Source organism: Geotrypetes seraphini, chromosome 5 (assembly GCF_902459505.1).
Source record: "Geotrypetes seraphini chromosome 5, aGeoSer1.1, whole genome shotgun sequence".
In the NCBI taxonomy this organism is placed as follows: Eukaryota; Metazoa; Chordata; class Amphibia; order Gymnophiona; family Dermophiidae; genus Geotrypetes; species Geotrypetes seraphini.
In genome coordinates, this window is record NC_047088.1 from 70,131,812 (window position 1) to 70,144,360 (window position 12,549).

The 12,549-nt window shown below is 43.9% G+C and overlaps 1 protein-coding gene across 2 annotated transcripts in view; it reads left to right on the forward strand.

Annotated features, from left to right (window-relative positions):
• TRMT12 (tRNA methyltransferase 12 homolog) overlaps positions 1-3,311 on the forward strand; it is a 62,997-nt gene extending 59,686 nt beyond the window's left edge. For both annotated transcript variants that reach the window (XM_033945525.1, XM_033945524.1), the window contains exon 8: positions 2,295-3,311. In XM_033945525.1, the coding sequence (XP_033801416.1) occupies positions 2,295-2,762 (468 nt within the window). In that variant the 3' untranslated portion in view covers positions 2,763-3,311. The remainder of the gene's footprint in view (positions 1-2,294) is intronic.
• The last annotated feature ends 9,238 nt before the right edge of the window (positions 3,312-12,549 follow it).

A 12,549-nucleotide genomic window follows, 5' to 3' on the forward strand; every position in this document is an offset into this window, starting at 1 on the left:
CAGCTGGAAGGAGTAAGCATACTTACAAGAAAAAAGTTATGGGGTGTCCAGGTGGACTTGGGGGGTGTCGGGGTGAAGGCAAGTTTTTAGGAGGGTTGCAGCAGGAAGGGAGTGGGTATCCTTCCTGCCGTTGATCTTCGGAAGGGGTTGGGTTCTGGACAGGTACCTGGAGGACAAAGGGATTGAGGGGTACAGATAAGAGTAGAAGTAAGGTTATAGGGATAGGATTAGAGATAAATGGTAAAATTAGTCAGAGACCATTGTTCAGGCAGTGGGCCTGATGGGCCGCCGCGAGAGCGGACCGCTGGGCGAGATGGACCTCTGGTTTGCCAAGCGGAGGCAACTTCTTATGTTCTTATGAGGGACTGGGCTTCCCTCCTGCCTGTGATCTTCGGTGGATAGCGGCAGGAGTAATTGGGCACTTCTCCTGCTGCGGACATTTGGCGAAGGGCTTTGGGGGTTCTGGCAGGAGGGATTGGGCATCCTGCCTGCCAGCCAATTTTATGGCTGGGGGGTTTCCTGCTGTGGCCACTGAGCTAATCATGGCAGGGAGATTTCCTTGCCACAATCAGCTCAGCAGCAACGCGATTCTCTAACCGGCGCCTGTGACATGGATGCTGGTTAGAGAATCGGGGTGGTTAAGCTGGGTTAGGTGTCTATTAGGATAGACGCAATTCTATATAGGATGCCCGTGTGCAATTCTCAAAATTCGCTTAGGCAGCTGCTGAGACTGGGCATCCTATACATAATCCAGCACTCAGGGCCTATTGATATGTCTAGACTTTTGGTTTTGTGGCTTAGGCCAGGGGTTTTATTTTCAGATACTTTTTAATGTCTTTTTAGTTATCTTGTTTTTCATTATCAGTTTTTAATGTTACACTTTTTATATTTGTGATCTGGAAGATAGACTAACCAACTGGTGGTACTTCAGGACTGGCTTGAATACCCCCATAATCCTGCCTAGAATATTGAATGCAATTCCCTCCAAATAGTACTAGAGAGACACTCTTATAATACCTTGAGAGGACTGTACCTTTTTACACAAGTACGAATTTGGTTATTCCTCTATTTGTGTTCCAGTGCAGCACTTCAGTTCTTGAAAGTAACTCAGTTAGTAGTGTAGAGGGACTAAACACAATCTCATATTTTCTTAAATCAGGGGTTCTTTTGCACCCCTTTTAACTGATCAGGGAAACCCTTATTCATGCTTCCTAATCAATGTGTCTTCTGGTAAGTACTGACAGCTACATATGTCACTGTTAGCTGCTAATAGTGCTAACAACTAATATGTCACTAAAATTACAGTAATACACATTTGTTCTACCAAAGAAATCACACTTAAATCAACAGTGCTTACATAATTTGTATATAATGTTGTTGAAAAAAATAACCATTTGCAAATTATATGATAAAAATGTACCTATTTGAATACTAAGGGCTACTTTTCCAAAGGTGCGCTAGCGTTTTTAGCCGGATTAGCGTGCACTTTAGCGCGTGCTACCCGAAAAACTACCGCCTGCTCAAGAGGAGGCGGTAGCGGCTAGCGCGTGGGGCAATTTAGCGCATGCTATTCCGTGTGTTAAGGCCCTAACACACCTTTGTAAAAGGAGCCCTAAGTGAAGTTCTCAGCCCAAGGAATTTACCCAGCTACCTGGTTAACTTCCTTTGAAAATTGTCCTAAAATCTGCTTTCACTCTGTCTAGAAAGTTTAAATAAATTTACTCAGATTTCAAGACCCTTCTCCGCACCCTATTTGATCTCTTCCCACATCTCTTGGTGTTGTGGGTACCACTGGTTAAGAATCCCCTACTTTCCTCATCCCAAAAATGGTATGCACAGATGTAGTCTAGACCAGTGGTTCCCAACTCTGTCCTGGAGGACCACCAGGCCAATCAGGTTTTTGGAATAGCCCTAATGAATATGCATGAGAGAGATTTGCATATAATGGAGGTGACAGGCATGCAATCTGCCCCATGCATATTCATTAGAGCTATCCCAAAAACCCGACTGGCCTGGTGGTCCTCCAGGACAGGGTTGGGAACTAGTGGTCTAGACTATACATGTTATGTCTCACTCCATTAAAAAAAAAAAGCCAAAACCAACTTATTTATCCCTCCCTGTATTTCTTTCTCACCTCCATTTTCTTTCTTTTTTAACTTTCTTCATTGAGTAAACCAGGCAGTCTAATTCACAACAATTAGACAGAATTCCATCCCCAAAACATATACAAATAGAAGGATAACTCAGAATCCTAGGTTGTTGGTACATCCTTTACTTTTCTGCTTGTCTTCCAGCTAGCCCTACGTGATGTGGCTGACAGAGTGAATTTAGGGTTGATCCCCAGCTCTGAGGAGGGATGGCCTGTTGCCTGCCAGGTACTCAGGCAAGAAAAAGGAGGAGTTCTACACATTCATCAAAATGTTGAATCTTTCCAAGGAAAAGGAGTTCAGTGTCCTAGCAACTATCAGCAACTCCTATGTATGGGAACCATGTACCAAGAATACAACAGTGCCAACCAGCAAAATCAGAAGAGTGGCACAAGTGCAGCTGAGGATTTAGAGAATGACAGGTGGGGGACTGTGATGAAGCCTGAATGGCGAACGTGGGCAGAGTCTACTGAGGTCCGAATTGGAATTCTACTTCAGGATATACACAAGAAACCATGGAAAACAAAGATCCTGCATATTGAACGAGTGAAATCTTATGCTCCTCACGTGGACCACATGGTAATGGACCTGGAGTGTCGACCCATGAATCCATAAACAATCGAGAGATGCCGGATGAGACTAACAAGTTTTACTATTCCATGCTTAAAGCTCCCCAAAGATTACTGAGTCCTTTTCAGTTAGATAAATGTGTCTGTGCCCAGAAGTCAGCTCAGTTTGTCATTAACGTTCAGCATCTCTGCTGGTACCTTTATTCTCATTTTATCTGACATCTGATGTGTACAAAACTACTTTTGTCACACCCAGTAGTGTACCAAAGTGGGGGGCGGTCCGCCCCAGGTGCACATCATAAGGGGGTGCTCCCGGGGTCAGCGTCATGGTCTGGGAACTTCACTGCTCTGCCGGCTTCAGGCCTTCCGGGTCCTGCCTTCACGGAAGCAGAAGAAAAGCCCAACACCAGCAGAGCAGCGAGTTAAGGCTTCTGACAAAGAGAGAACGCTCTAAACAAGCTTCTTATGGCTTGCCGGGGCCTTCCCTCTGCTGCATCACTAATAACATCACTGATGACACGGCAGAGAGAAGCCCTGATGGAACAGGCCGCAAAAAATCTCCAGGTGGGGAACGGTCGGGTCCGGAGGTTCTGCACAGGGGGATGGGAGGGAGGGATGGAAAACTGCTACACATGGGGATAGGAGAGAGGGATGGAAAACTGATGCACAGGGGGGGGAGAGAGGAAGAATTGTTGGACATGGGGTGGAGGAGAGAAAGGAAGAGATTCAACAAAGAGGTAGAAAAGAATGAGAGGGAGAAATCCTGCATATGGTGAATGGGAGGGAGACATGCATGGAGAAGAGAGAGGGAGAAATGTTGGACATAGGGTGGAGGGCAGGGAGAGATGGTGCTTGGGAGAGAAAAAAATATTTCACATTATAATGGAGGGGAATAGAGAGGTTTGACCCAGGGCACAAGACTGGGAGAGAAAGAGTAAGAGTGAGAGGGATGATAGATAGTGGGAAAGAAATTTTGGCTATGGCAGTAGAAAGGAAGGTCCAGAGATGGAGATGGGTGATGAGCATAGAGAAAGAAGAAAAAAATCAAATTGGTAGGAGACCCTGGCGAGTGAGTTAACAGAAGACAAACAGAAACTAGAGCCTGGGACCAACATGATTTGAATAATAAAATGACCAGACAACAAAAGGTAGAAAAAATAATTTTATTTTCAATTTTGTGATTACAATATGTCAGATTTAAAATGTGTATCCTGTCAGAGCTGGTGTTAGACAGCAAGCATGAGCTAAGACCTAAAAGAGAGAGGAAAAGTCTTTTTTGTTTATTTTGTTTACACCACAGCACCAGCATGGGGTTGGAGAGGCTAAAACACTATGTAATGTTATATTGTAACATTGTGAATGTTAAACTGTAACCCGTTCTGAGCTCTCTGGGGAGGATGAGATATAAAACTAAATAAATAAAATTAATAAAAATATTTTGATCTGGAAGGCTTTCTTCTAACATCAGCTCTGACATCAGAGGGAAGACTTTTGGGTTAGCTTCAGGAGAGAGGGAGGAGAATGGGAGCAGGGATCCTTGGCAGCGGTTTCCTTGTCTGTCCTGGCAGGCTCACAATCTATCTAATGTACCTGGGGCAATGGGGATTAAGTGACTTGCCCAGGTTACAAGGAGCAGCGTGGGTTTGAACCCACAACCCCAGGGTGCTGAGGCTGTAGCTTTAATCACTGCGCCACCCTCTCCCACATTAGTGGAATGTGTAGGAATACCCCACAGGAAACACACAGTCTTAGAGTCGGGAAGGAGGCGCTGCCAGGGGCTAGCTCCGAGTCCCTTTTTATTATGCTTCTAAGCTAATGACATCATAGTAACTCCCTCGTTTACACATCTCATGATTGGTGGGTACATGTTTTACAATGGTGGATACAAAGATGTCTATGTACATGCTTATACATCGTGATCACCCTCCCTTTACCTCGTGCTTTTGCCTCGTGATCATCCTCCAACTCAGCACTTAGACAAGGGCCTGATTAACATGTGGACAGTGCAATGCCTGTCAGCTGATGTCCTTTCCAAATAAGTACAGCTCAAATAAGATAAGCATGTGGCAGTCCAATGGTTATAATGCATACTCCTTAAGCTATCTTAATTAGCCTTAAGCTCAGGGCCTGCACGTAGGCAAAGTCTGATTGTTGCCCATATAAGGGATAAGGGTAAACCTGTCACTTTGTGGGGGAAAAGGTCTTGATAAATCAGTTCCCATCAACTGGTAAACTTTTTTTTGGTTTCATTAATAAATTTCCTACAAATAAGCTGTAATTATATTTGCAAAAATGCACATACAGGCCTCATCTGAAAGCCCGGACAGAAAGGACCTTCTATGTTCCAAATTATCACAGATTGTGATAACATTTTTTTTTTTTTTTTTTTAATAACAACCTTCCCTCTTTCTCACAAAATCTGTTAACTGTTACTTAAAAATTTAATTCAGGAATGTTGATTCTCCCTTTCTAGGTGTCAAAGTGGATTACTTAAAATCAATAACAAAAATAAGTGGGGAAAGTATGCAAAGTATGACTCGTTAAATTCTTTCCATCCCATCTGCACACATGTTTGTGTGTGGTTATGTTGTTTGTGTGTGTCTCTTTGACTTTGTTGATGGAGCAGAAGGATAGAACAGTCATCAAACCAGTTCAGAATCTGTGAGTTATGCCCATTGACCAGAGGATGGAAACAGAAAAAAAAGAATGCTTCGCTGAGTAAGGGTATCTGCAGCCTTAGATGCTCATTGTTTCTCTGTCTCCAGTGAATTGTGATGGATAGACTTTGCAGCTGTTGGACTGCTTACTAAAGCAACTCCGGACCCATTTGGAGCACTGGGCAGCAGTTGAGCAGTTTGAGGTTTTAAGCTGAAAAAGAAAGAAAGAGGACATTTAGGGAGTTTCATTTGGAACAGAGATTATAGTTGGAGGAGTTTAAGTTCTCCACCCCACACACACACACACTTATTCATAGCTGCTTTCTTCCTTCCCCTGAAAGGGGTTTAAATGATTGGATGGGAAGTTGCTTCCTCAACTTAAAGACATACATCAGAATGATTCTACAGCGTTTGTTCCAGGCTACACTAGCAGTGAGCAGAAACACGTAGAAATATGCCCCAAATAATGAGAAGGGATGATTTCCTTCTTTGGCCAGGCCCAAGGGAGCTATCACAAGATATTTCTTAAGAATTTGTCTAGTATATTTAGTTAGTTAGTAAGTTATATACCACCTATTAATTGTCTAAGCGGTTTTCATTCAGGTACTCAGGCCCGGATGCACTTAACTCACCATGTGTCTAATGATCGTCACTAAGCGTCGACCTAATGTACCAACTGATGCGCAAAGTGACTCACTATAGGATTTTCTGTGCGTTCGTTGCAGCCTCCAACTCTGCCATGTAAACGACCTCATTAGTATTAAAACAAGGTCATTAATATTAAAACGAGCACTCCGATTGATGTCCTAACATCACTTAGGTATGCACTAAATCTAACGACGACTACTAACAGCCCAAAATTACTGACCTGTCTAGAACTGTGTTACCGAAAGGTCTGCCATATTGCACACCCCTCTTGTCAGCCATGATGGCCCCTGAAAAAAAAGAGGCAGAAAGGATGCCCACACCCTCCTGCCTTGGAAACCCGAACCCCACACACCCTCCTGACCACCCACCCACCCACCCTCATGTGATGATCTGATCTATAATAATAATAACTTTATTTTTTCTATACCGCCACAATCATGCAACTTCTAGGCGGTTTACAGTGAAGAGAGCTGGACAATCAGCGAATTACAGAATACAAATAGGGAAGATGTCACTGAGCAGTCAGTGATTACAGGGTACAACTAGTGAGAAACACAATATCAACATGTTACAGTGAAGCGGGCTGGACAATCAGCGAATTCCAGAATCTAGTCTTCGATTTATATACCGGGTCATCTCCAGCTCGAATTGGTTTACAAGTAATTAAAGACCAGCAAAAAAATGAACAAGAGCATAAGAGAAAATAAGTGTAGAGCAATCAATTTCATGGCCACCTGGACCCTCCATGCTTCCAACCCAACCCCCCCCCCCCCCCATGAAGATCACAGCCACTCAAACCCAACCCTCTCTCCCTGTGAAAATTATGACCACCCGAACCCCCTTCCATACTCCTGACCCCCCCCCCAAGATTGTCATCAGGAGAGATACCCATTCCCTCCTGCCTCAGCCACCCAGACCCCACTATATCCCTCAACCCGCCCCCATACTTTATACTAAAGAAGACAGCAGGAAGGATGCCCAGTAGAGAATGACACGGTGGCAAAATTCAGCACCGTTGCCGTCCCCGCAGATAACCGTGGGAAACCATCTTCATATCATTTTTAAGGAAAGAGGGAAGAATCTGAGTATGAATGGCCACAACCACTGACCCGCAAGCTTTGCTTTGAATAATGCTGGTGTAGAAGGATAGAGGATGAAATAGACACTAGAAAATGACATGGGTTTATTTCCCGCGGTTATCCGCGGGGACGGGAACGGTGATGAATTTTGTCACCGTGTCATTCTCTAATGCCCAGTCCCTACTGCTGACAGGCCTGCCTTGCCAAAATGGGGGGCCCTTTCCCTTCCCGGTGCATCATGGGATGCACTGGGCAGGGGTTTAAGGCTCTGATTGTCTCAGGCGCCTATGGCCCTCCCTTAACAAGCTAAAGACGGTAGCTTTGTATTAACAGCTTGTGGAAGACAATTACCAATTGTGGCTGAATTATCAAACTTGTTCATGGAGAATGAGAATGATGAGTCCATATGGGTGCAGGAAAAGTGATGTAGTCAAACATGGAGGAAGGAAATAGTCACTGGAGTTTTCTATGAATAACAGTTAAGTTAAACTAAATAGCTTGCTTAGAATGTTTACTAATCTTAGAAATCTAGTTTCACATAATCTTTGAATAAAAGTGGAACAGGAAGACAGAAAATATGTTATGTTTCTTTAGTCAGGGTATGAACTGAATGCTGCTACAGGCTGCACAAACGCTGAAGAACACCCAGGTATATTTGCTTAAAGATATACTGTCATTTCATAAGGTCAAAAGAAAGTGAAGTTGATCTAATTTGGATTTGAGGCATCTCATTCATTGCAGAAGAAAACTGCCTCACAAAAAGATAGACTGGGATTAGACCAGGGGTATCAAACTCAATCACATAAAGGGCCGAAATCTTAAAACATAGGCTAAGTCGCGGGCCAAATTTTTTATTATAATACATACCCCCCTCTTCTACAAAGCCACGCTAGCGGCTGCCGAGCAGCAACAGCCCCGAAGCCCTTTAAATCTCTATGGGCTTTGGGGCCTTTACCGCGTGGTTTTGTAGAAGAGGGGGTTAATCTTAGTATAAATATCGATCCTTTTTTCAACATCAAGTGTGTAGACCAAAGGACTCGGGCACTGCACACTGCAAATAAAATCAATATAAAAATCTTATCCTTCCGGCTTCCTGATGTAGCGTAGCGAAACATAGACTGTGTTGGAACCGTGAACTGACCTTTTCAGATAAGTGGTCTACTGTTAAACAGCTTTTGTAGAGCCATAACATTTGCCACTCTGGTAGAAGCGAGAATCCTTGCTCCATGCAATGTGTTATGATTAAAATTCAAGCACCTTTTCAGCGACATTGTACTGCTACTGTGGTGCCTTGCTGAAGAGCTTATGAGCACATTTAAATATTTAAAAGCCTTTAAATGTTATATGATGATATTATTTCAAAAACTTGCCCAGTATTGATGAGAGGGGGGTCTTTTGTGTTTTGTTCTATACATTCATCTTTAGCATTAACTTTTAACATTCAACTTTCTTCCATTTTTCTGCTTTCTTCTCAAAATCTATCTACTTTCCAGGTCTTCCATTCCCATCTATCCATGTGTACCAACTCCTCCCTCTTTCTTCTCCCCTATTTCCATCTAGCCATAAGAAAATTTCTTCTTATCTCTTCCCTGCTGCACCCATTGCTATGCACCATCTCCTCCCTCTGTCTCCCCTTCCCCTCCATCCCTGTACACCAACTCATCCCACTCCCATGTCATAGAAACATAGAAAATGATGGCAGAAAAGGGCCTCGGCCCATCAAGTCTGCCCACTCTAATGACCCTCTCCCCAACTTCACCCCCCAAGAGATCCCACATGCCTATCCCATTTTTTCTTAAAATCTGGCACGCTGCTGGCCTCAATCACCTGCAGTGGAAGTTCATTCCAATGATCAACCACCCTTTCAGTGAAGAAATACTTCCTGATGTCACCATGAAATTTCCCACCCATGATTTTCAGCGGATGCCCTCTTGTGACCCCTTCCCCCCTCATATGGTTTATTTATTCATTTGTTCAATTTTCTATACTGTTCTCCCAGAGGAGCTCAGAATGGTTTACATGAATTTATTCAGGTACTCAAGCATTTTTCCCTGTCTGTCCTGGTGGGCTCACAATCCTATTTAATGTGCCTGGGCAACAGGAATTAAATGACTTGCCCAGGGTCACAAGGAGCAGCGTGGGTTTGAACCCACAACCTCAGGGTGCTGAGGCAGTAGCTATAACCACTGCGCCACACTCTCCCCAGAAGTGTTCTTTCTGCAGCACTTCCTCTTCCTGCATAGGCAGGATGCTGCAGAAAGAACACTTCCGGGGCAGGCTGGCTTTGCACCAGCTGTAAGGTGACCATACATCCCGTTTTCAGACCTCCTGTCCCGTTGTCCCCACAGACAGCTTCGGGACACCGAAATGTCCCGTTTTCAGGGACAGCGTCCCGAAGCTATGCTCGGGGACAACGGGATAGGCGATCACTTCCTGTCCCTCACTGCCGCAAAAAAAAAAAAAAAAAGCCTCCCCATCTTTCCCCCTGTCTGCTGTTCTTACTGCCCTGCCGCTACAGCTGCTAAACCCGACAGGAAGTCTTCTTTCCGATGTCAATTCTGACGTCGGAGAGGATGTTCTTGGCCAGCCAATCGCTGGACTTAAGCAATTGGTCAGTCTGTGGTGAAATGATGTGAATTGAGATGACTTATATGTTAGGCTATCTGCCCAGTACTGTCAGGTCTTTCACCTTCAGAGCAGAATAGGGACAAGCAATGACTGGCTCAAAGATAGCTGACAATAGACTGAGGAATAGCCTGATACATTCAGCATTTACCTCATTCTAACGTCCAATTCAGGCATTCTGATTTCATGGTGATTGCTCTGACATCTCTGCTTATGAGCCAAGATTCAGGAAGATGGGTATGGGTGACACAATCCTAGCATGAAACTCAGCACCCCTTTCAATGCTTCCCTACATGACTATCGTACCTACATGACTTATTATTAGTCATCACTTCTCCTAAATATTGGAATGATGTCATTGCAGCTATAGAAATGAAAGACAACAAACAAATTAGATATTAAACATTGGCAAGCCTATTTTTATAGCCATCTTTTCAGATATTTCTGTCAGCCCAGCCTTAGCAGTCAGCATTTTCTGGTGGCCTTACCAATGTCAGCAAAGGCCTATGGGAGATCATATCATTCATATCTGACCTTAGGGCGTGTCAGTGCAGATGGGCTAGCAGCCTCAGAATAAAGTAGCAAAAGACTTTGGACTAGATTCATTAAGCATACCGATCGTGTACCGATTGGTTTGTGATCCCTTTGTGACCCGATTTCCCTCCGACCCAATTCACTAAAGTGTTTAGCGATCCCCTCCCAATCCGTGCATGCAAATAGAGAAATGGCATGCAAATTTGGGAGGGCAGCGATTCACTAAATACTTTGGCTAACACCGATTGGACTTGCCGATCAGAAAAGAAGCGACTGCTGAAGTCCAATCACTTTTATCCTGGCCGACTCTCCTGCCCTTTAAAACCACGGGCTGGCAATTTTTGCAGAATACATAAAAAATGAATTATTCCTTTTTTATATATTCTATATAATTGCCAGCCTGTGCTTTTAACCTGCCCCCCCCAGCACCGATGCCCCGCTGAACACAAGGCAGTAGGGATTCCATTTCCCTCCTGCCATCGCAAATGCCACCAGGCTGTGCCAGGCCCACCTCCCTTCCTGTAGTAGGCCATCCAGCTGGCTGGGCCCAGCCCACCCCTTCCCCGTACCTTTAGAAATGGTGGAAGCAGGAGGGGTGCCCAGTCCCTTCTGCTCCTCAGGCTTCCCGAGTCCCATGGTCTTGGGGAGCAGGAGAAAGGCCAAAAGTCCTTCTGCTCCTGCTGCTCCACCATATTACTGGCCTTAGGCCATGCCCCAATGTATCATCTGATGCATGGGGAGGAGCCTAAGGCCCTGATTGGCTGAGACACCTTGGGCTCCTCCCTTGGGAAAGGCCTGGGGCGCCTCAGCCAATCAAGGACTTCCTTAGGGAGGAGTCTAAGGAAGTCCCTGATTGGCCATAAACAATGTTGCATCAGGGTGTGGCCTTAAGGCCAGTATCGCGACAGAGCAACAAGAGCAGGAGGACTTTTGCCTTTCCTCCTGTTCCCAAAGACCATGGGACTCGGGAGGCCTGAGGAGCAGGAGGGACTGGGCATCCCTCCTGCTCCCACTGTTTCTAAAGGCACCAGCCAGGATCCCATGTCTAGTGAGGATATGATAACCCTTGGGTGGGTTGGTTGGGTTTTTTTTTAACTCTTGGCAAGAGTTAAAGGACTGACTCAGTCCAAAAACAAATATTATGTTTAGCTGAAGCAGCTACTGTTGGCTAAATAAGCATGCTTGCCCTGCATAATAGCACACCCAGCAGTAAAGTTCACACAGCTGTACCTAACGCCCATTCTTTTGTTCCTCATTCAAATGATTTTTCAGATGTTGATCTGTTTGGGATTAATCCTTTCTCCTATATTAGGTACTTTGCTTCAATTTAAATTATAACCTTTTAGATGCACAGAAACAGTAAACAATAGAATTCAGATGGTCTTTCCAGAGTATACCATAATCGAGAAGTGCATTCATAGAATACCTTTCCCTTTGAGCAGTGTATCCTTCCTTCCCCACACTCTAGGGGCATTTTTATGTGACTGCAATATTAATGTACTAACGTGAAGTAATGTACAACTTACTCTGGCTGAAAGTCTGATACTATCTATGGCAAATGTTTTTGCAGCACATATAATTGAAATTATACAATTGCAAAACCAACAAAAAATGTGAGCTATTTATTTAAAGTTCTTTAAGCTATATGTGGGTAATTGAAACAATAGTGAAATGAAAGTAGATAGAATTGCTAATCAATGTGATAGATGTGCTTGTTTTTGAGTGCACGTTAACTCAAAATGCGGCTCAATAGTTGACAAGCAAACATGCATTTGATCATCCATCATCTGCAGTCATTCTAATTTTTTCGATTTCATTTCTTTCAGAGATGAAAATCCAAGTTCGCAAAGATCCAAACGGTAACAAAGCCTTGATTGCTTTGTTGCTCAAGTTAAGATAACTACTGCATAAAAAATAAAAATTACTTGCCTTTAATTTTCAAGGATCAATCATATACCTTTATGCACACAGGCACATTGACAGACTCTTGTTTAAGTGTCATCTATCTAGTGTCATCTAGTGTTTATTTATGAAGGGAATTAAAAAAAAAATAAAAATAAAGTAAATTTCTGGAATCTCTTTGGGGCACAGCATTGTGCCTTGGCACACATTTTGAGAGAAACTGATCTATGGATTTACAGTTATACTAATCTCTCACACAAAAATGCCTTGTATTACTTGTTGTGGAACATATTCTCTATGGCTCATTAGTCCACCCACCAGGCTACTTAAGACACCTGTGTGCAGCTGTACTAGGCTATCCCCATACCAGATGCTGCTGTTTTAGAGC